Source organism: Nanorana parkeri, unplaced genomic scaffold (genome assembly GCF_000935625.1).
Source record: "Nanorana parkeri isolate BGI_ZX_2015 unplaced genomic scaffold, ASM93562v1 scaffold822, whole genome shotgun sequence".
In the NCBI taxonomy this organism is placed as follows: domain Eukaryota; kingdom Metazoa; phylum Chordata; class Amphibia; order Anura; family Dicroglossidae; genus Nanorana; species Nanorana parkeri.
Window position 1 is genome coordinate 270,357 of NW_017307090.1, and position 25,304 is coordinate 295,660.

At 40.6% G+C, this 25,304-nt stretch overlaps 1 protein-coding gene across 1 annotated transcript in view; it reads right to left on the minus strand.

Annotated features, from left to right (window-relative positions):
• Nucleotides 1–302: 302 nt before the first annotated feature.
• Nucleotides 303–25,304, minus strand: part of MSH3 (mutS homolog 3) — a 152,225-nt gene continuing 127,223 nt past the window's right edge. The window contains exons 21-25 of the mRNA XM_018565205.1: nt 24,164–24,321; nt 10,853–11,039; nt 9,437–9,563; nt 5,646–5,820; nt 303–431 (exon numbers count right to left, since the gene is read on the minus strand). Coding sequence (XP_018420707.1) covers nt 344–431; nt 5,646–5,820; nt 9,437–9,563; nt 10,853–11,039; nt 24,164–24,321 — 735 coding nt within the window. The 3' untranslated portion in view covers nt 303–343. The remainder of the gene's footprint in view (nt 432–5,645; nt 5,821–9,436; nt 9,564–10,852; nt 11,040–24,163; nt 24,322–25,304) is intronic.

The following is a 25,304-nucleotide window of genomic DNA, read 5'->3' on the forward strand; positions in this document are numbered from 1 at the left end:
CAGGAAGTGACAAGGGCACGGCATTTCTGGCAAGGTCAACAGCAGTTTTCTCTACTTGCTGCAATATATTACATTTTTGTCTTTTTGGTTTAATTATGCTTTAAGTTATATAAGGTTCCCCACACTTTGGCCACACTACCGTGTAGGTAGTTACTCATCATTTGCTATGTCTGAAAACAGTGTTTTATTAGCTAGAAAGCTCTATGTATCACGGAAGTGAGAATTCCATCTGTATTCAACAGACCAATGAAACATGGATTTCAGCATCTGCTGAGTACAATGACCGTTCCTTTACTCCAATGACACCATGAGGTTGGCCTGTTCTTCTTGGTGCAAGGTATATTTAGTTAAAGCACTCTGCATTTAATAATTCCTGTAAATCCTGAGAACTCTGAATCTTCCAGGCTGTTTGAAAAGTCTTCATCTTCTTTCTGACAAAACACAACATACAGGAGGGTTTAAAATGCATTATTTCAAGATCCCCAAAAAGAAGAGGGTTGCTTCTAAAAACAAGTAAATATCAAATTCTATGGTCTTCTTCGATTGATCCTTTATCTGCCTATCCATGTTCAGCGTGGATGTAGCAATTCACATTTGCTTGAACCCAAAAGCAACTTTTCAAGGAAACCTTTGATGACATAAATATGAGAACTACCTCTGCTGACTTGTTTTTAAAAGTGTAGGTTCTTGAGCTGCCATCCTTATCCTGGTCATTCTACAAATCACTGACCTGGATTAAATATATAGGATAGGTGTTTAGAGTTTGGAACCTTTACCAGCTGAAGGCAATCATACAAGAAACAATATGTCCCAGAGTGAAAAACTCCATCATTCCATTCACACAGGTAAAATCTGGTATCATGACTGGATCATTGAGGTATGACTACTTTTATGACTACTATTAACTACTCTAGGATGTTTATTCGAGTTACTGACTTTCCACCTTCATTGGGACCAGCCCACGTCTCAAGTCTCACTATGTAAGAAGGAACCAATGAAAGAGCTCCTACTGGAATGATCAATGCAACAACCAACTGCAACAGACAGAAAATTATTCTTCTGTGCAAAGGATGCCAGCCCAAAAGAGATGAGCATGTAAGCAAGGGGTTAGGTTTACTGCACATACTTCACATACAAGTTAAGTATTGTGCTCACAGGAAGGGTCAATATGAGGGAGACCTTCAACTACTACATAATTCTCTGCCATGAAAACTAGCAGTGCTGATGTCTTGATGCCAGAAGCTGATGTACCATAACTGCATTGATTACTTATCAAATTATGCCAAAGGCGATCTCATACTATCAGCAGCTTTAAAAACATAAACAACAAAAAAAAGATTGTATTTCAAAACCCCTTTTACATAGATTTTTTTGCTGTTATAAAATAAATCTAAGAAATTAATACCTTGTTTTTCTCAAAAATAACAAAAAAAAAAGTATATGCATCTCTTTGATTTCATAATTAATTACGGGCACAGAGCTGAAATGTTAAATTGCTCTGGTCCATAAGGGGTAAGCAAGCAATTGTCCTGAAGTGGCTCATTAAGAAAGTATGACCGCTATTGTATTGATGCATAGAGGGATCAAAAGAAGCTGGGAGAATAGCTTCAATCTTTAATATTAGGACAAATTCTAATGAAGCACGAGTACCAAGTGAAGCTGCAACCAGAGGACCTCATTTAGTGAGGGAATCATTTCAGTCTCCTCTGATTCCATGTTAGATTGCTACATGTCGTGGAAATTAAGAGCAAGTCCATCAAAGCAGCTCATCAGCTGTAAAGTGTAACATCGACCTATATAAGAACAAAACAATTATATAATATTACTTTTAACTTTTCCTTTATTTTTGTACTCAGATTAACAAACAAAATCTGCTAATTAAAGGTCTGGGGCAACAATATAAATACACACACACATTATATATACTGTATATACACACACACACACACACACATATATATATATACACACATATATATATATATATATACATATACACTGAGTGGCCAGATTATTATGACCACCTGACGTTTGTAAGCTAATTAGCTATAATTTTGAGCTGAAGTTGCTAGAGGGCCAGACCATTATAAATAGGGAAGCAGGTTGTTTACCACAACAGTAGAAGTGATTTTTTTCTGAAGATATGGGTAAACAAACCGATTTAACAGCCTTTGGGATGATTGTTGGCGCGAGCCATGGAGCGAGTATCAGCAAAACAGCAGAATTCGTTAAATGTTCAAGAGGGGCTCATTGTTAAAGTGTTTAAAGACTGGACTGTCAGCCAAAAATCTGGGTCTGAACGTGCGAATTGTGGCCGTCAGGGACTAGTCAATGTTAGGGCAGAACGGAGAGTGGCAAGACTGGTACAAAACAACAGAAGGGCAACAGTGCATCAAATTACTGAAGATCTTAATCAGGGATCCTCTCAAATGATCTCTGAACGCACTGTTCGCAGTACACTGCATCGTATGGGATATGGAAGCCGAAGGCCTGTTCGAACACCTTTGCTGTCTGCAGTTAACAAGATAAAACGTCTCCAATTCGCACAGGAACACAAGGATGGGACAGGTGAGCATTGGAAAAAAGTAATGTGGTCCAATGAATCACGTTTCCAGTTGCGTCATGCAGATGGCAGAGTGAGAATTTGGCGGGAAGAGCATGAAAGCATGCACCACACATGCATGAGTACAACCCTTCAAGCTGGTGGGGGCAGTGTTATGGTTTGGGGCATGTTTTCCTGGCATGATTTGGGCCCTTCAATTCGTGTGGAACAACATCTGAATAGCACAACATACCAAAGTATCGTTGCTGATCAAGTTCATCCTATCATGTTGATGGCGTATCCCAATGGAGATGGCTTCTTCCAACAAGACAATGCGCTATGCCATGGTGTTCGTATTGTGCAGGAGTATTTTCAAGAACGTGAGGGAGACTTTACCTTGCTTAGGTGGCCCCCACAATCACCAGATCTCAATCCAATTGAGCATTTGTGGGACGAAGTTGAAAGAGCCATCAGGCAGCTGATTCCACAACCATCAAATCTCACAGAACTGGACAGTGCTATTCATCAGGCATGGTGTCAGATTCCTCGCATCACCTTTCAACATCTCGTGGAGTCAATGCCAAGAAGAATCGCCGCAGTATTGAAGGCAAAAGGTGGCCCAACGAAGTACTGATGGGGTGGTCATAATAATCTTGCCACTCAGTGTATATACACATATATATATATATAAATACATACATATACATATATATATATATATACATACACACACTCCCAGTTATCTGGCACCCATGGGGATCGGCATGTAGTTTCGGCTTGCTTAAGAGTTTATAATAGAGGGATGAGCATACTCTGTATGAACTTCCTCCCCCCCCCTTACACAGCCACCGAAGGACTACCCTGTGAGTGGCCCTTTCAGCAGGCTCTACCAAGTCCCGACAGCCACATTCAGCTGCCGGCTAGCTTCCGCAGCCGACTGGTGAATGTAAGCAGCCAGGAGCAATAGCCAGCCTGTTATTGCAATTTTAAATTGCTAATAGCAGGCTGGCTATTGAAACCCCGCCCACTGAGCAGAGGAGCCGACCTGAGAAAGAAAGTTCTCTCTCAGGTCTGCTCCTCTGCTCAGTGGGTGGGCACAGTACCCAGCCTGCTATTGGCTATTGCAATTTGCAAGAGCCAATAGCAGGCTGGCTATTTCTCCCCATTGTTTACATTCTGCTGCCGACCGCAGAATCTAGCCGCTGGCTGGCAGCAAGATGTAAAAAAAAAAAAAAAAAAATTATGTTAGCAACTAAATAAATGTACTGTGCACCAAGCAACTGGCAATTTTTTTTAATGTGCATCAAGTCACTGGCAAAAAAACAAACAAACAAGGACATAATATGTCCTTGTTTTTTTGTGCTAGTTGCTTGAGAGTGCCCGTTGCTTGAATGCTGGATAATGAGGAGTTTACTGTTCATACACTGGAAATTGTTGACTGGTTAGTGTCAGTTTTATGTAATCCCTGTCCCCCCCCCACACTGGTGCAGTGATATTATTTAACTATTTCATTAGTGGTCAGTAGCAGTATTTTATAACCTGCCCAAATGGTGGTCAGTGGCCGTGTTTTTAGATGCTTACCTGATCACACTCTCCTCCCCCACTCTCTTTCCTCCCCATCCGGCTGGTACTAAACTTATACTGTTGGGCAGAGATCACTCAACCTGACTGCACCAGATTTGTTTCAGTGCCTGGTGATCAAATGTAGATAGCACCAACTAGTGCCTAACAGATGGTGTTCCTAGGAAAGGAACCAGCAAGTTGCAGACACAAGGCTGGTGGATCACATGTGGCCTACGTGTTGGGCACCAGTGCCCTAGATGTCTAAAATTTAAATAACACAGGTTTCCCCCACATACTTCTTAGGAAAGCTCTAATCATTTCCACCTAATTTGGATTTGAAGTGGTGGTAATTGTAGGGGTGGATTTAATTTTCTGCATGAGAAAGCGTCATTTTTATTAAGTACTATTAAGAGAAGGAATACTATTTATGCCCTTCGAGGTAAGGTAGGATTGCATAGGTGGTGGTGGGGGATTTTGTGGACTTTACCCCATTCACCTGATCAATAGTGATGCTAGACAATACATACAAAAAGCTAAACAAAAATGTTTTAGGAAATAAAATTTCCCCCAGTCACCACTTTATTAGAAAAGTAAAATGTTCACAGAGCTCCTCTTGCTTCACCCATGCTATCCCTGTGCTTGCTTAGAGTACTAGGGGGTTCATCTCTTAATTATAAACTGAATATTAATATTTAATATTAAAAATAAATGTTGGCGAATACTGGCATCTCCAAATGTTTGCAAATCTCTTTCCTGTGTAAATATTGTACTTCCTGATTTTAATTGTACACAGCTGGCCAGTCCTTTCTTGCCTTATGCACATTACTACTGGCTAGTGGGGCTGTCCATCATAGTATAGCGCAAAAGGAATGTTTGGGGAGGGAGGGCTTAGCAACAAGTTCTGACAAAACCCTGAAGTGTTGGTGTTTTGCTGTCAGAGCAGCCCCATGCATTGACCCGTGAAAGGAAGGTTTACTAGGCTGTTGCAGTTATGCACAGGAACCTCGAGGTGCCTGCGCCTTATACATGCAGCAGGCTTGGCTTTTTTTTCACCCATTACAGAGTCTTTTTAAAATTACAAATGGGTGCATGGATTTGCTTAACACCACTTGTGAGAAAGCAGAGAATGGGAATATGAAGGTGAACACAAGCCTCAATACAAGATAAAGGGCTTAACTCTTCAAACCTTAATAGTACTTACAGTATGTTAAAGTGGCCTCTCAAACAATGTCACATGTGAGGAGCTTGAGAACTCCTTTTTCTATTGCAATTTGATGTGAATCACGACCAAAGAAATATAATTAGATTAGCGTCCTTTAAATGATCCATCTGCCCCTGAAGTTCCCATAAATGATGAATAAAAAGGACAATAATAATACTGTATAATAAAATACAGTATTTTACAAAAATGTTTGCTTACACATAAGCTGATTTACTGATACAGAATAGATATTGATTCCTTTGGCGTGAATACAATGTGACTCTGCTGAAAGAATGACATAAAGGCCTGTAGAATGAAGTATGCTGTTGATGTACTCACCTTTTCATCTCCACTAAACCCTCCAGCTCTTTTGATTTACGAGCTGCTTTCTTTAAAACTTCCTCTGGGACGTCTGCCAGTTTAGCTACATTCAATCCATAACTCCTAGCAGCGATTCCTCTGGTTGTCTGATACAAAAATGTAATATACTCTGGATTATCTGCAACTTCAGACTCTGGAGGAAGAATTAATAAGAGATACAATGCCTGATCAGACGTTTACAAGACATCTTCAAACTCAATACTTTGCCTTTTCCTAAATGCCTTTCATTTCACCATTGAACACATCTCTGCATTATAAAGATTTTGTGCAAGATATGAAATCATAACAGCAACAAACAAAAATTTAAAGTGTCCTGGAAGTGCCCTGACGCGAACTGAGGCTTTAGTGATAGTCTACGACTAGACAATAGCGTAGTGTAAAAAAAAAAAAAGAGTAGTAACTGGCATGTTCTAATAGCATACAATAACTAAAGTAAGAGTGGCAACCAGCTTAGGAATAATGGGAATGTTGGAATGTTTAAGTTTGATATTTCTGGTAAAATTGTTGGGTTTACTGTAAGTAGCCTCATACTGTGTAAATTTTATGCTGTGGAAAAAAAGGCCGAGCCCCTTGGGGTAGGGCCGAGAAAACAGAATAAAGTTTGTTTAAAAAAAAAAAAAATTTAAAGTGGGACTCCAGTCAACACATTAAGATTTGGGTATAGGGTGGAAGTGTTAGGGTTATTATTGCTGTTTACTCTCACTTTCTGTACTTAATACAAGGAAACGTTAAATTATTACAGCTGTCACAAGAATTGGAGGTCAAGAGATATCTTCCAATGGATACTATTCAGGTGACATGTGCCACTTTATGATGCCTCTTCCCATCAAGGAGACACAACATGAAGTGACAGTTGTCACAGGAAGACACAACATGAAATGCAAACAGTCACCAATAAGTACAATGGCATCAATAAGAACCTGACAGAGTTTCTAACCTTTCCCCACTCTACCCTTTATGTGGAGTTTCACTTAAAGCACCCTTAGAACAGGAACTATTGTGAACGTATGTTAAATGTATGTGTGCTATGATATATTAAATGTACTGTGTTACCAAAGAGGACTCTCTGGAAGTTCCCAATAGCTGCATGTAATTTCAGCCTTGTTTTCAACAAGTTCTGAGCAACAGAAGCCCATGATATCACACACGCTGTGAATGGCTGCCAGTTCATAAGACTCCAGTGAACACTGGCAACAAGATCATGGGTTAAACATCTTTTACAGTATGGCCAACCAAATGGGTGTACAGACAGGCATAACTCTCACTGAAAACAAAATGGGCAATATGACTGGAGAGGAGTGCACATGGTGTGACAGTGGGCAGTATGTGCACGGGAGGAGTGCAGAGGGTATGACAGTGGGCAGTACTTGCAGGGGAGGAGTGCAGAGGGTATGACAATGGGCAGTACGTGCAGGAGAGGCGTGCACATGGTATGACAGCGGGCAGTACGTGCAGGAGAGGCGTGCACATGGTATGACAGCGGGCAGTACATGCAGGGGAGGAGTGCACATGGTATGAGAGTGGGCAGTATGTGCAGAGGAGGAGTGCAGAGGGTATGACAGTGGGCAGTATGTGCACGGGAGGACTGCAGAGGGTATGACAGCGGGCAGTATGTGCAGGGGAGGAGTGCAGAGGTATGACAGCAGGCAGTATGTACAGGGGAGGAGTGCAGAGGGTATGACAGCAGGCAGTATGTGCAGGGGAGGAGTGCAGAGGGTATGACAGTGGGCAGTATGTGCAGGGGAGGAGAGCAGAGGGAATGACAGTGGGCAGTATGTTCAGAGGAGGAGTGCAGAGGGTATGACAGCGGGCATTATGTGCAGGGGAGGAGTGCAGAGGGTATGGCAGTGGGCAGTATGTTCAGAGGAGGAGTGCAGAGGGTATGGCAGTGGGCAGTATGTACAGGGGAGGAGAGCAGAGGGAATGACAGTGGGCAGTATGTACAGGGGAGGAGAGCAGAGGGAATGACAGTGGGCAGTATGTACAGGGGAGGAGAGCAGAGGGAATGACAGTGGGCAGTATGTACAGGGGAGGAGAGCAGAGGGAATGACAGTGGGCAGTATGTACAGGGGAGGAGAGCAGAGGGAATGACAGTGGGCAGTATGTACAGGGGAGGAGAGCAGAGGGAATGACAGTGGGCAGTATGTACAGGGGAGGAGAGCAGAGGGAATGACAGTGGGCAGTATGTACAGGGGAGGAGAGCAGAGGGAATGACAGTGGGCAGTATGTACAGGGGAGGAGAGCAGAGGGAATGACAGTGGGCAGTATGTACAGGGGAGGAGAGCAGAGGGAATGACAGTGGGCAGTATGTACAGGGGAGGAGAGCAGAGGGAATGACAGTGGGCAGTATGTACAGGGGAGGAGAGCAGAGGGAATGACAGTGGGCAGTATGTACAGGGGAGGAGAGCAGAGGGAATGACAGTGGGCAGTATGTACAGGGGAGGAGTGCAGAGGGTATGACAGTGGGCAGTATGTACAGGGGAGGAGAGCAGAGGGAATGTTAAAATGGCATCCATGAGATGCCCATTTTCATAGGAATGTGGTTTTCCCAGTGTTTTTATATTTCAGAGCACTGCCCCTTTAAGAGAATCCAACGGTAAATTTTTTGTCGGGAAAAAACTTTATTTTGGCGGGAAAACATCGCCACGAGGATATATGGCAGTTTGAATTGATGCCCTATATAAGGAGGTGCCGCTAGGATTGAAGCATCCAGTTGGAATCCCGTTTTAGAAGCTCCCCCCCCTCCCCCCTCCCTAGTCGCTGTATTTTTATGTGGTTTGTCACCTCAGGAGAGGGGGACTATTCCCTTGGTTGATATATTGCTCGAGTTTTGATAACTGGGCAATATGGTGAAAGTTTACAAGTTTTATTGGTTGATTATTAGATTGGTTAGTAGAGTTTGATTTAATATTAATCCAATAAAAATGCCGCAGCCAATTAATGCCATTTTAAATAAAATAAGTGTTGTGTGGTTATTTATTTAATATTTAAAGTTAATTTAAGCATATGTCACCTACAGTCCCATGACAGTGGATAGTATGTGCAGGGGTGGAGTGCAGAGGGTACGACAGCAGGCAGTATGTGCAAGGGAGGAGTGCAGAGGGTACGACAGCAGGCAATATGTGCAAGGGAGGAGTGCAGAGGGTACGACAGCAGGCAGTATGTGCAAGGGAGGAGTGCAGAGGGTATGACAGTGGGCAATATGTGCAAGGGAGGAGTGCAGAGGGTATGGCAGTGGGCAGTATGTAGAGAGTTATGTTACAATCTGTAACTTGTTAATGTAATTTTCAAAGTTATTTTCAGTTCTTTACTATCTGCAGCTTTAAAAATAATCCCTGGTGATCCTGCAATGAAGGTTCTTGTAGAGGCACTTCCTGTTACATGGTGACAGGGACAAAGCACTGTCTCCCAATTGTTCTCCTGTCACATGTGCTTCCAGTGGAGATTACGAGGCAGCTGTGACAAGGTTCAATGCACAGGTATGTTCTGCCGTTGTCACAATCTGGAAGCCCATCCTACGCAATAACATGCAGCTACTGTTAGAGAACACAGAAAGGTAGTGGCTGCAAATAGTTTGAAGAAGATCGGCAGTGCAGCAAAGGGTGAGATGCAGCAAAGGGTGAAAACAAGATGAAAACAGTATTTTCTACGAGAACAAAATGCCAATGGTTCATGAAACACAATGCTTTAACAAACTACTACATTCTAGTTGGGGTTTATTAAGAGAATTTACCAAGTTGCCATCATACCATCTGCAGTACCATGTTCTTCGTCAACGAAGAATGCCATATGATAGTTTCCAACACAAGTAGGATAGCACTTCTCCAGCTCACACAGAGGAGGGTAATGGGTGACAAACAGTGTTAATGATGGTACCTAAAAATGTAAAAAAAAAAAAAATTATATAAAAATGATATATATTATACACACGCACACACACAATCAGCCATAACATTATGACCACTAAGAGGTGAAGTGAATATTATCAATCATCTCCTTATAATGGCACCTGGAAGTGGGTGGGATATATTGGGCTGCAAGTGAACATCATCAATCATCTCCTTACAATGGCACCTGGAAGTGGGTGGGATATATTGGGCTGCAAGAGACCATTTTGTCCCTGAAGATGATGTGGTGAAAGCAGAAAAAAAAGGGGAAATGTAAGGATTTGAGCGACTTTGACAAGGGCCAAATTGTGACGGCTGGATCAGAGCAACTCCAAAACCGCAGCTCTTGTGGGATGTTCCCGGTCTGCAGTGGTCCGGACATACCAAAAGTTGCCCAAGGAAGGAAAACCTGGTCTGTGTGTGTGTGTGTATATTAGGGATGCACCAAAATGTTGGCTGCCGAAACATTTTTGGCGAAAATTGTACTTTGGGCATAATGCAGAAAGTACCATAACGGCAGAAAATGTGGTGGAAAATACAGTGCATCTCTAGGCTTCTCTCCTCCCTGCTGGGCGCCGGTCTGTGCCCAATCTGTTAAGCGCTGCTCTCCCCCGCCTGTGTCGACAGAGGCAATGGAAATCCGAGGGGACACAGAACCGGCGTCCAGCAGGGAGGAGACAGCTCAGGATGACGAGCAGTGCGGGGGAGGAGTCAGCTGTCACAAGAGGCAGAGCTCTTCATCAAGTGCTCTACATCACTTCCTGTTCATTATTGATTGTGAACATAGTAACTCATACTATCTCCACATGTTATGATTGAACAGGAGTATGAACAGGAGCACTCAGAATAGAGGCTTCCTGTTCATTTATAACAGGGGCTGCAGAAAAGGAGATTGAGGACTGTGTCCTCAATCTCCTTTTCTATTTTAAAAGGGAAATATCAGGGGTCTGTTCAGACCCCCAATATTTCCCCAAAGCCCCTAAAAGTACAGTAAAAAATAATAATATTTAATAAAAAATTAATAAATAAATTTTTTTTAAAAAGTAACAAAAAAAAATGAAAACATTTTAAAAAAATGAAAATAAGAAACATTTTCGGTCTCGGCCTGACAATTTGTTTTTATTTCGGTTTCGTTTCGATTTTTAAATTTCCATTTCGGTGCACCTCTATTATTTAAGATCAAGTCACACTTCAAAACTAAATGAAACTGACAAATACATGTATTGTCGACTATCTCAGAGAGCTTTCCAAATTATATCAAGACATAACCCCACTCACATCTCTGATGAAATATTCAAGTGTGGCATATGCAATGGCAATGCCATCATGGGTACTGGTGCCTCTTCCTAATTCATCCAAAATAACAAGAGAGCGGGGAGTAGCGTGCTTTAGTATCTCTGAAGTTTCTGACAACTCCTCCATGAACGTGCTTCTTCCTTTATATATATTATCCGCAGCACCCATCCTGCAAAAAGCAACAAAAATCTACTATAAAAGAAAATAACTTACCCAAACAGAACGCTCACACATGCATAAAATCATTATTAAAAAAAGCTCCACTGTATCTGAGCAGAGTAGGGCCTGTGTTGATGGGCTTTGGGCTTGTGTCAACAGTGTTTTACATCTGTTTGAGATGCTTTCTCATTCAGAATTATTTGACAGGACCTGCAGATGATCTCATTGACCTGCTTCAAGTCAAGAAGCTTCAAGAGAAACCTGACCCACCAATTTAATGTCTCCCAAAACAGTTACTTTTAAGGCATGCCAAAGGTCAAGGTTGCCAGTGTGCTTATTTCAGCTCTCAAACGAACTTTCAAAATGGCTGGTGTCATACCTGATCACATGTGTAGCACCATGGCAACTGTAATCCAAATAAAAGCTAAGATGGCACCTGCCTTGGCTGTATGGGTTAGGAGGTTGTAGTTCCGCTTTCAGGGGCATAATTGGCAGACAGGATTAGAGTCAACAGGTAACAGGAAGTACCTATAATCACCAGATAAGTATTGCAAAGATAACACAGCATTATACCCTTATGGCAGCGAAGCAGTTCAGAGCTATTCAGCTGTCCTCCAGCAGGTTCTCAGCAAGCATGCAACAGTTTAGAGACCAGAACAATTTTGAGACAATTCTCCTTATGAATGAAACAAACTAGGATAACATTTGTCACTATATGCACTATGAATCAGGTACACGACCGTTTAAAATCGATAAATTCCACCTTTGTGTTTTGAGAAATAATTTTTATTTCAAAGAATTAATTTTTTTTTCTAAGTGACCCCACTTCAGTATTACTTTGGCCAAGGATTTGAGATTGCATTGCGGCATTTCTCTTTATTTTACAACACTAAAGTTAAAAACAACTAACCCGATGTATCTGTCCTTCTATACCATCGGTTCTCAACCTTTCTAGTGCCATGACCCTTTGATAACAATGCCCAAGTTGTAGCGACCCCTAACAGTTACATTATTTTCGTTGCTCCTTCATCGCTGTAATTTTGCTACCGTTAGATAGCTATTAGATAGCGGCTCTCGGCCGCCCAGGAGAGAAACGCTTTCTCCCGGAAAGGTTTACTCTGCAGAGTAAACCTTTCCCTGCTCTGGTGTTTTTTTATTCTGACATCGGAGACGCCGGCCGCCGCCAGTCAGAAAAAAAAAACAGCATAGGAATGCATAGCTAGATTCCTATTGACTATTTCAATTTGCAATATCCAACAGCAAGCTGGCTATTGCACCCGCCCTCTGCTGCTGTCAATCACTAGAAGGGGACCTGATGGAGAACTTCAGGTCCCCTTCTGCTAATTGACGGCAGTGGGCTGGTGCAATAGCTAGTTTGCTATTGCAAAGTGAAATAGCCAATAGGAATCTAGCTATGCATTCCTATGCTGTTTTATTTTTTTCTGACTGACGGCGGCCCCGATGTCAGAAAAACAAAACAAAAAAAACCAGAGCAGGGAAAGGTTTACCTTACCTTTCGGGGAGAAAGTGTTTATCTCCCGGGGCGGCCGGGAGCCGCTATCTAATAGCGTGAGACTCCCGGAGCGTCCGGGAGAGTTGGGATGTCCTTAGGTGACCCCTGGCAAATCGTCATTCGACCCCCGATGGGGTCGCGACTCGCAGGTTGAGAACCGCTTTTCTTTACTAACAGTGCTCATTGTATGGGTTTTATCAATATTGTTTTATGCATTTAAGTATATTGAATGTCACTGCTATTGCTCCTGATTAGTGTTGTAGAATATAAAATTAATAGTAAAAGCCGCGCTGTGTGAATGAAACTGCAAAAGTGTCAGATATAGTAGGTACTGTCCTTGAAATAATGTGATACAATGTGTAAAAAGTGCAAAACAAAGAAGAAACACATATAACACACCCCTGATGAAGTCACGCCCTTTGACGTAACGTACGTAGGGTGGAGTGGAGGAGCTGAGCGATTGCACACAGTGTCTTTGGCTGCTTACTAAAAACCTTACTTGTATATATGAAATATGAGTAGTATCCTTTTTTAATAAAGTTTAGTATCCTTTTAAAACCATCTGCACTACGACTCTCCACTTTTTATTTGATGCATGGGCCATTCGGATGAATTGTCTGCTCTCAACTCCTGAGACTGCAAGAGAGTCTGTACCTGAGAGGAGGAAATCACTGGGAGGTGTTCGGCATCAGGTGCTTCATCTACCTGGTTTGAATTAGAGGAACAGCGCATACAGATCCTGGTGGGTCTCTGCTAAAGGTGAGGTGCATTCCAGAAGATTTCTCTGTTGATGGCCACAGGAGACTGAGATTATTTTACATCCAATGTTTTATCCTCTATTTTCCTAATGGACTATTGAAGATCCAGGATCATGGACATTTTTTAACCATTTATTATTTTCACTGTAGTGCATGTTATACACATTCGTTTTTTCTAGTTTTCATTATAGATATTTTGGAGCAATGCATTTACACTGAGGTGCATGTTATACACATGCATTTCTTCTTTGTTTTGCACTTTTTACACATTGTATCACATTATTTCAAGGTTGGTATCTGCTATATCTGACACTTTTGCAATTTCATTCACACAGCGCGGCTTTTACTATTAATTTTATACTATATATCTGACCACACAGATTTCAGCTGCTGCTTAACTTGATTGGAGTAGTGGCGCGAGGTTTCACATTATTCAGTGTTGTAGAATATGTTGCTGCTACATAGGACTAATATTTTCATTTTACAGTCTATTATGCATGATGCTCCGAAAAAGTATCTCTTACATTTTTTTATAGTCTTTGATCTTGCAGCTGTTTAACATTTAACTGGATCATAACATTTTGTCAGTTCTAGCAGAATATAAATAAGCACGCAGTGGAGAAAAATCTGCCAGTACCACTTAAAACGTATATCATTGTCATAATGAAATAGCTGTAATCAGCCATATGACCCGTTCACATTTACAGGCCTAGAAATTGCCAGGCATACAGTTAGGTTCGCAAATAATTGGACACTGACACAAGTTTTGTTATTTTGGCTGTTTATTGAAATACATTCAAGTTACAGTTAAATCAAGATTCTGGGCTGAAAGTGCAGTCTCTCAGCTTCAACTTGAGGGTATACACATCTATGTTGGAGGAAGGGTTTAGGAATTAGTTTTTTTATGTAGCCCCCTTTTTTCAAGGGACCAAAAGTAATTGGACAATTGACTCAAAAGCTGTTTCATGGACAGGTGTGGGCTATTCCTTCATTATTTCTTCATCAATTAACCAGGTAAAAGGTCTGGAGTTGATTCCAGGTGTGGCATTCACATTTGGAAGCAGTTGCTGTGAATCCACAACTTGCGTTCAGAGGAGCTTTTAATGCAAGAGAAACAGGCCATCCTTAGGCTGCAAAAAAATGCATCAGAGAGATAGCAGGAACATTAGAAGTGGCCAAATTAAGTTTGGTACATTCTGGGGAAAAAAAAGAATGCACTGGTGAGCTCTTCATCACAAAAAGGCCTGGAAGTCCATGGAAAACAACAGTGGTGGATGATCGGAGGATCCTTTCCATGGTAAAGAAAAACCCCTTCACTACATCCAGCCAAGTGAACAACACTCTCCTGGAGGTAGACATATCATTATCCAAGTCTACCACAAAGAGAAGACTTCACAAGAGCAAATACAGAGGGTTCACCATTCATAAGCCTCAAGAATAGAAAGGCCAGATTAGACTTTCCCCAAAAATATCTAAAAAAAGCCAGCCCAGTTCTGGGACAGCATTCTTTGGACAGATGAAACTAAGATCAACCTGTACAAGAATGATGGGAAGAAAAAAGTATTAAGAAGTCTTGGAACGGCTCATGATCCAAAGCATTCCACATCACCTGTAAAACACAGTGGATGCAGTGTGATAAGATGGGCATGCATGGCTTCCAATGACACTGGGTCACTAGTGTTCATTGATGTGACAGAAGCAGTTGGATGAATTCTGAAGTGTATAGGGATAGCTTGTCTGCTCAGATTCAGCCAAATTCAGTGAAGTTTACTGGACGGCGCTTCACCTTACAGATGGACAATGACCTAAAACATACTACAAAAGCAACCCAGGGATTTTTGAAGGCAAACAAGTGGAAAATTCTGCAATGGCTGAGTCAATCATCTGATCATAACACGATCAGTTGGTGATGTCCATGCATTCCAGACTTCAAGCTGCTATTGCCTGCAAAGGATTCTTGACAAATTATTAAAAATGAACATTTTATTTTTGATTGAGTTCATTTGTCAAATTATATTTGAGCCCCTGAAATGAGGGGACTGTATGAAAATGGTTGCAATTCCTAAACGTTTCATATGATATATTTTAGTTCAACCCATTAAATTAAAGTTGAAAGTCTTCACTTCAATTGCATCTGGTTGTTTCGTTTAAAGTCAATTGTGGTGGCATACAGAGTCAGAATTAGGAAACTGTTGTCAATGTCCAATTATTTCCAGACCTAACTGTACATTCATGTACTAGGCTTTTAAGAATGTTTTCAACGTCTTCCGAGCATACCGTGGTGGTTTTGGGAATGTAAAGGTCTTGCAATTTCACTGCAGTGCTGAAGAAGACTGAATATGCAAGGAACCTGCTGCATGCAAAAGATTGTCAAAACACTCCTGAGCACAACAACCCTTGCAGTTTAGAGTGTTCTGTACCACAGTGCTCTTGTAGACTTCTAAAAAGGTATGAAAGTGCTTACTTCATTTTTTTTTTACCTAGGTGAATTTCAGACAAATTACCATGCTCAAAATTGTCTAAGCTTTCTGGAAAGAACATGTTTAAAGGGAAAGAATAGGCAATAGTTAAAATCTAGCAGATTTATTTTACCATTGGAGAGATTACCTTTTGCTTCCTGTCCTATACACAAAAAATATTTATAGGCAATTTCTACAAAGTGAGGGAAATGCAGTTGCCCCTAAAAAGCAAAAGTGCCCCCATTGGAATATTTTCTCTCACCTCCTGCTCTGGGAGAATTACAATTCTGGTTTTCCCTCACTTTCTGTCCCCGGAGACAGAACACACACACACACACCACACTTTAAAATCTCACACCACGATCGACTGGACAATTGCAATATTTACTAAATACTCAACAAACTTCAACATCTCTCCTAGTCCATCACTCATTCTTAGGTAACTCTAACTTTCCACCAGGGACATCAGATGTAAAATTTCAATCCCTGGCCCAAAAAGGAATATATCACAACTGGAACCATCCTCAACCTGGCCTGCTATCTCAGAAATGTCTTTAGATCTAGGGCTGCAGCTAACGATTATTTTCATAATCGATTAGTTGGCCGATTATTAAGTTCGATTAATCGGTTAATCGGATAATTAAGATCCCATCTTTGCAGATCTAGGCTTGTAGAGAACGCTTCAACTTCACCATTACCTAACCTTGCTCACGCCACCACAAGAGTTGTCCTGGGGACCAACATCTTTCAAAACAACCAACCGAGACCTACCATACGTTGATGAATGGGAAACTGACCTATACCTTAAACAGTTAGAAAAAAATTATATTCCTTACACATAAACCATCGCTAAGTGGCAAATATTAAATAGCAAAATACAGGTTACTCAAAAGATGGTACTATGTCCCCCAAATTCAAAATATGCGTCAACCATATTTTCCGAGCCAGTGCTGGAGATGTAATCAAATAGAGATATTATTCCCACACACTTTCTAGAAGTGCCTTTTTTTTTATTGTGAAACTGTTCTTAATGATTCTTATGTAGTACTTCTGACTCTCAGATGTGTTTATGACTGCCATCTTACTTCTATAAAGCCTGATAATCTCACAATCATAGAAAGAAATGTTCAAGTAATTAAATTGCTTGTAACAATCTGGCTCGGTACGGACACAAATGAGTCTGACCACAGCTCAAACTATTTTTAATAATAGACAATTCAGAATAATATAGAATGTTTCCCAGAGAGAGGCCACCCTAAAAAACTTCACAAGAGTATAGCGAAACACTAATAATGACTCAAATGGAAGCTTAGAAGAACATGAATGGAACTGCTAACCTTTTTATTTACCTCAAATAAAAAGTTCATGTATTGCCAGGGCTTGAAAAATCCACTTGTCCGTTTGTCTGTGACGAGAGGACGGCGGAGCCCGACGACCAGCTTCCCAGCCGGCCGTTGTAATTACACAGCCGGCCGGGAGCTTTACATTCAAGCCATCGAGACGCCCGATCGCTTGTATTGCAAGCAGCTGTCACTGCCGTTGCCGGTCCCGAGTTCCGCTGTGCCCGATGCGGCCGGGACCGGCACGGCTCTGACAGGAGATCAAAGGGAGGTCAGTACACGATCTCCCTTTGATCTACTCTCCAGTCCCGGAATGCAAGAAGTGATGTATATTACATCACTTCCTGCATTCAGTGTCACTCTCCAGCTACAGAAGCTGATGAAGCAGATCTCTGCTTCATCAGCTTCTCTGGGGGTCCCTAGGTGACATGAGGGGTCTTGGAGACATAAATTGCAAGGTGATAGTCCGGTCATGCTGACTGGTGACATTTTTGACTGACTGGTGAGACACCCTAAAATTTTTCAAGCCCTGTGTATTGCACATTTACATAATAAAATAACACAATAAAAACAAAAAGACATTTGGATAAGGGATTAATGTTTTTCTATACACGCAATCATCAGATCGTATCTTATAGAAATACATTTTAATATCAGAAATAATTTTAACCCTAACAAGTTTTTCAGTGAACAAAGAATATACTTTGTAATGGCTAGTGCTTTCGCTATGTGATGGATCAGGAAAGCAAACCAGCAAAAACCAATGTAAGAGACTTCATATGCTCTCTTCAAATACCATACATGAGTGATGGCTAAGCTGTAAATGTTCTGACACAGAAACACGCTCTATGTGGATTAGCTGATAACCGTGGAACTAATCAACACATCAACATAATGGAGCCTTATGTATAGTTATGGCTGTACAGTTCAGCCCAGGCTCCCCTGACTGCTGTGAAATCACAGCTGCGGAGTCTGTCACAACAATCAATGTGAGCCCCAGAGGAGCCACTTTCTCCCTACAAGAGAAGAGAATTTATTTTTAATGTCTACGGACATGCTCTCCGACACTGAAGCATATTTTACAGCGTCTACTGATCTGAATCCACTGCACACTGCTTCAGTGGATTAATAGCATTGAAAATTGTTGAAGCTTTACATACTCAGATAGCTTAATTAGTCAGAAGCCACAATCTCACGGTTTATCTTAGAAATTACTGGGAACATTTCTTTATAAACAAACAGACAAAAGCAGAGTACGGGGATAATTGGACTTGCACTGTAATAAGGTTGACAGGTTTCAGGAAGAACGCCACAAACTTTGTATATTGGGCTGGATTGCAATTTAAGCATGGCACCAATTTCATAATCTCAGTGTGATATCTTGGGAAGGCGTATTCACACACTTTGCTACTGTGAAAAAAACAAAGCTTCTACATATTTTAAGTATCAGAGAGTAAACTTGAAGACATGCGTTAATAAGGCAAAGAACAAAAACCAATGGGAATTGTTCTATTTAGTGTTCTCACTTCAGCAATTTGAATCTTACTAGATTCTCTAAGTTACTACATGGAACATCACAAAGTTAGGTCTGGAGACTGCGATTCATTACTGAATTCTGGTATTAATGAGTAAATGTGCCAAATACGATCAACTTTTTAGAAAAATCGGTTTTAGCATATTTCACTACTACATGCCAAAATCTTCAATAAGTGCAAACAACAGGAGAACACTTCTTACTGGCAAGATGCCATCACTTTGCTTTGGATTAGCAGTCACTTGAGGAAACAGCAATGCTTCACAGGGAGTGAAGAAAAACAGATTGTTGGGAATTTGTTTTTCACTTAACATGCATTGTACACACTCTGGAGAGTACTGGATAAGGTTCTCAGTGAGTGGTGCACATAGGTTGAGAATACCGTCCCTTCTCCCTAGTCATCAGATGGTTGATGCTGCAGACTTCTGGCGGCCATGCAAGCCTCCTTCTTCAAATCAAGATCAATCTACATATAAATGAAGCCTGTAAAATGCACTGGTGATGAAACTGGGGCACAATTTCTTTCTATCCAATGATCATCAGTGTGCACAATTAGCCCATATTAGTGGTACCCATAACTATAATATACACAGTCTGATGGAAGGAGTTTAGAAGTCTCACATGCATTAGCTCGTATCAGAATACCAGAGTATTATAAGACAGAGAATTGTACCCAATAGGTCTGGTAAACAAAAACAAAGTCTGGGCAAGTAAACGGCATATTTTGTAAGTGCTATTAAGACAAGCTACCTTGAAAATACAAAAGAGCATTTAATGGCAGAGGGCAAGAAATATAGATATTTCCTAACTCAGAGCAACTGATAAGCCTTTAGCGACTGCATCAATGCACCAACAATGGTCCTCAATGTCTCCTAGCAGTGCATGTTTGTCAGCTCTGTGCACAGACCACAAGGTGGAAAACAATGTCATTGTCTTACACAGATGACCATTTATTGCATTTTATCTAACTGGTTGTATGACAATCATTCTACGTTAGAGGTTAGAAGGCTTAAGGACATTAGCTGAGGAGCACTGCACTGCACTATACTGCTATAAACATGTTTTGCTTGGTTTCTATGGATTGAAGCATATATGTCACTGCTCTTCGCTTTATACAGTGGATTGTCACAGTGGGACTGTATTCTAACTTGGCATTATGTACAAAGAAATATATACTCTGCTGGGTTGTATAAATATCTCAACCTGGCCCCCTAGTGATATCCAGAGTGATTACAGCCAATCTATACTTCTTTATATACTAAATCAAAGTAAGTGATGCCTTGCTCCTTATTTTAGTTGCAAATGACATGGCTTATAACAAAGGGGAAGCATAATATCAAAGCACATATTCTTTGATTTTAAATCAAACTGAATCTGAATCCCACATTAAACAGTGTTGGACGTTCTTCATTTACCAGATAATGCTTTGTTTGGCAGAATTTCTCCTCCGCTATTTATACACTGAAATTTTATATCAAAACACAAAGGTCATAACTAACAATAAAGTTCACAATCTCCATACAGCGGAGATATGACATAAATATGCATAGGGAAATGGAACGAAAACACCAGCGTGGTGCCTCATTTATGAATCGAGATGACATGTTCTGAGCTATATGAAGGCTTTCCAAACACCCAGCCATATAATCCTTACTTCTTTTCTCAAACATGCACGAAGGATGCATTTTAGATGGCTGTTTTTGCTCAATTCAAAATTCAGTAACAAATATAAAGAGAGTAAGTGTTCACATATACACCCAGAGGAGAGCTCCTAAAACAAGATACTACACAGCAATCATCAATTGCTCTGCCCAGCTGTTGTCTTTTGCGCGGAGAACGGTCGGCTTCGGCGAGCCGAAGGATCAACCGAAGCTACGGCTGGATTCTTCTATAAAAAACTCACTTAGGGTCATATTTATAAAGCAGTGAATATTTGGAGAAAGTCACATTCATTGCTTTATATGTATGCCCTTTAAAAACAAACTTTCATGTAAATCATAATGGTATACCTACATTAAAGTAGCATTAAACGCTCAAACTTTTTTCAATAATGAATCCAGATCAAATATACATTGCCCAAGCACATACAGTCATGATTTTTCTAACGAGCGGTCTCCAACACTCTCAGCTCGGTTTCCCTAAACTGCCTGTCCAGTACAAGATCTCAAGGGACAGAGCAGTCCCCAGTATCCATTGGTGGGAATGCCGTGTGAATGCCATTCATCCAGTGTATAGCTGGATGGAAGATTTAGGCCCCTAAATCTGAGGAAATTTTGTCAAATGCAAAAACTATAATTTTGCTGTGAAATAAAGTTTGGAGTCAATGGTTCTGAATATGTACATGGATATACAGAAGATGCATTCCAGGAAGCATTTGACTAGATAGACTCACTGTGCTTTCTGCAACTGTATAGTGTACAAGTTTGCATTGTTTTTATACAAATACGTGTTTATGGAATATCACTATATGTGGTATTGTTGTATATTTTCACACAACTTTAACCCAGGAGTCACACATCCAACTGAATCCAATTAGAAAAATGTGTGACTCTTGGATAAGGTTGGGTGAAAACAGTCATAAACAGACCCCTTAGTGGTAGTGTGCAATATGTTGGCCAATACCACCGTGGTCTTCTGAATGGGATGAAACCCTGTCTCACCTTACCAAGACTAAAAAGACCCCCACCACTTGAAGAATATATATTTATCCATTTGGCATTGAATGTGCATTATAAACTTCCCCTTTACTGGATTACTTTTTATAACATACCTATCTGTGAAAAAAAAGATTGCCTGGTGACCTTTACAATTGACTTTGTTCAGAAAGAAAATAATTACAGCAAGATCCCTGCAGGCTGTCTGCTTGTTGTCTACATTCCAATTAAATCAATTCTGAATCACACAAGGCAATAACATCATTTTTTACTCACAACAACTTAAAGAAAATAAAGAACACCTTCTATTCAATAACTAGCACTTATTCTGCATTAAAAGAAATAGTAGCACTGCTGGTTAAAGATCAAGAGTCTTGCAGGGGGGGCGTGGGCTTTCCGGATATTTTCAAGTATTATTTAGCAGCCCATCTCCTTCATTTAGCCTCCTGCTCTTCTTTTTACCACCCTAAGCATTGGGCAGAGATAGAAAGTCTCTGGATTTCCCCTATTCACCCCAATTCTTTTCTTTGGTCCTCGTTGTTGAACTTCTGATTGCCGCACCTGCTTACTCCTATAACTCATACCAGAAACATTTGGCGTTACACTGGGGCTCGATTTGGTCCGACTTCCCCTACCACTCTGATGCTTTCATTTCTCTATACACCCCTTCTACCAGCTACTTTAGACCATCATACTGCTTCCCCTTGGTCCCATAATTCTTTATTTAGGTTCAAGAATATTATACATAAGCATTCGAAATCTCTTTACCCTTACCTTCAAATAAACATTTTGCCCATTCTGTTTCTTATAGATAGACTTTTTCCAAGCTTACTTCATTTGAAAGGTTGTGCTTAGCTGGACCTTCTGCAGAAGACGTGTATCTAAACCTCTGCTTTTAACCTTAGTGGTTAGACAGGTTTTTTTGGGATGCTGGCTGACGAGTGTGCTGGGAAACTTGCTGTTTTACTGTTTGAAGCCCTTCCATGTGCACCTTGCTATAAAGCTGTTAACGAATTGATGAGTGCGTTTGCCATTTGTTTTGCTTAGATGGACCTGTTCGCAAGGGTCTCATTTCAGATATTTATAAGCTGCTTAACAATATCCCCTCTGACCCCTTCCCTAAACATAAATATACAGTATGCTCAAATGGGAGGATGCCTTGGGTCGGCTATTAGACATGGAGGATTGGGAGGGGATATGGTCCAACGTGAGTAAGACCTCTATCTGTACTCTTTATAAAGAAAATCAGTACAAGAATCTTTACCACTGGCACCACACTCCGGAACTCCTACACACGATTAATCCTTCGGTTCCGGCTGTATGCTGGCGATGTTCCAAATGTTTGGGTACTTTATTCCACATCTACTGGGCACGCCCCAAGATACATCCCTTTTGGAAACAAGTTCTTTCTTTGATTAAATGATTGCTGGATGTGGAGGTACCAGAAGACCCGGTCCATTTAGTTTTGGGCTTCTTATTCCATGTTTGACCAAAACATATTCTGAACTCGCGAATCATATATCTTTACAACAGCCAGAGTCTAATAGCACAAAATGGCGCCAACCTGTCCTGCCTTCCAACTTGAACCTTTCTAAGAGGATCCATGACATTTATAATCTGGAATATCTTACGGCACTGCTGAATAATATGTCCAAATTTAAAAAGGTTTGGTCCCCCTGACAGAATTTGGATCCTCTTACTTACTCTTCTGGGTGTACATTGTGTCATGATTAGGTAGCTTTTTTTCCTTTGCCACCATGGTTTTGAGATATGGACTTTTTTTTTTCTTTCTCTTCTTTTTCCTATATCTCTGTTCATTATTACGATATCCCTATGAGTAATCGGTTTTCTCCTTACATGATGTTGTGTTTAAAACCATTGGTACACATATGATTACATACCTCCTCTTTCATGCTGCAGTCAGTTTTAAAAATGCATTATAGTGGAACTATGGCTTCACAACCAATAGAATTCAAATGTGTTTTGTTTTTATTCATTGTGTTCATAAATTATTTTAGTGGTGCTTCAGAAAAGTGGAAACTAAAAAAAAGCCATTTTTATTTGTAAATAACTTACTGGAATCATAATTTTAGTGTCATTTTAAAGAGGACATATTCTAGAATAAAATGTCTACTTTTGGTCTGTAGTAACACAGAGGCATGCAGAAATCTTTCAACGGGAAGGTAAATATAGTGTATTTTCAGTGAGCACTTTTGTGTGACCTTTACACATCTACATGCTTGCTTTTCCACATTTTTATTACTGTAATAATATAGAGGTTTGTAGGTTGCCCAAAGGACTGTTTAAATAATATATCAGCAGCAGAGGGAATGCACCATTTTTAATGTGTTGGCCAACTCATAGACTTGCATTGTGTGAAGGAGCAGTAAAATTCAGTTATGGCACAGCAAAGCAGGAGTCTGGGTATGTAATATGCAAATATATGACTGCTCCCATGTATGTATGCAAATATCTATCTATCTATCTATCTATCTATCTATCTATCTATCATAAACATTTCAAACATACATATATGTAAATCTTTGAGAAAACTATATAGTTACTTTAAAGGTTTTTTGGTTGAGCGATTTTGCTGTTACACCCGTCTGAACTGGAAAACATCCATGTTGGAATGCATTGATTTTGGCTAGTAGCCTGTGTTGAAAGGCAGCTCATACTAAAAGCTGAAGTATTTGGATCAGGATCACATCTCTTTTTAAATTACAATTGTAATTGCACCAAATCTTAACAGAACTCTGTTAAGGTTGTAAATCTATCACAAGAGAAATAAGAAGGCTGCTCTAGTTGCTGTCCATCTAAAAATGCTAGATAACTGGTCTCCACTATGCTGACATAAAACAGAAGTTGTACTGTACCTGGTAAAGATTCCATCCACAACACCAATAGTGGCTTCTTCTGCCGGGACATAGGAGCCCATCTGTGCCATGACTGTGATGAGAGCCACCTGTTTAATGTAGGAGCTCTTCCCACCCATGTTAGGTCCAGTGATTATCATTACTCTTTCCGTGCTTGCCTGCAAAAAGGTAGAAAGCCATGGTTTATTATTCCAGCAGTTACAGTTTTAGCACACGGGCAGTTTCGATGGAAACTAAAACCGTTTTCAAACATGAGGCCCAGGATAGAGAGAACTAAAGTGTAACTGAACAAACACCCGACTGTGCTGAACATGTTCATAAAGAGATAATCTCAACCCAGCTATCATTTTCCTGCTTACCAAAGCATTACGTTTACGAGCACTTTTTGTTTAACACAGCTGTACATCACATACGCTGATTTTTAAATTCACATTTAAGAGCAAAAAATAAATATTTACTCTTGAGGCCAGAGCTTTACTACTTTAAACTTGTAAAAAAATTTGGGGGAAGTTTAATGTGGAACTCCAGACAAGTTAAAAAGAACTCCCCGGAATCCCCCTACCCCAGCTTGCTATTTACGAATCTACAACCATTTTTAAATAATTTTCAATGTTACCTCATATCCCCATTCTGTCAGCCATTGCACTTTCATCTCAGTTTGAAAATTGCCAGCTTGGGGGAGGGTATTGCTATAATTCATTTATTGATGATGGCCAATTCTAGAGAAAAACATTTCCAGGCAATTGAGTAATGTGCTGTGGGAAGCTCTGGGGGCATTTTGTTTGCAATTCTGTGGGTGCCAAGAGCAACTGAAATGGAAGGTGTTGTCATCTAACCAAGTGTGTAGGGGTAAGGTCGGCAAAAGGTTGCAGGGAATGCCCATACAAAGGCCAGGCTGTGCTGAGTTGCAAGTGGGAAGGTAACAGACCAGTTCCTTGCCATTTATACAACTATCAGCAGTAACTGGTCCTCACCACAGGAAGCAGCAGGATAAGCAGCTGTTAGTAATATGCATTTGAAGTAAAGCTGGCCATAGACCAGTAGAATTTTGTTTCAGAACATTTGTCTATTTTAGCTATAGTTAATAGGATCAAATTGACTATCTTATTTATTTATTATAGGTATTTATCAGAGTCGTAAC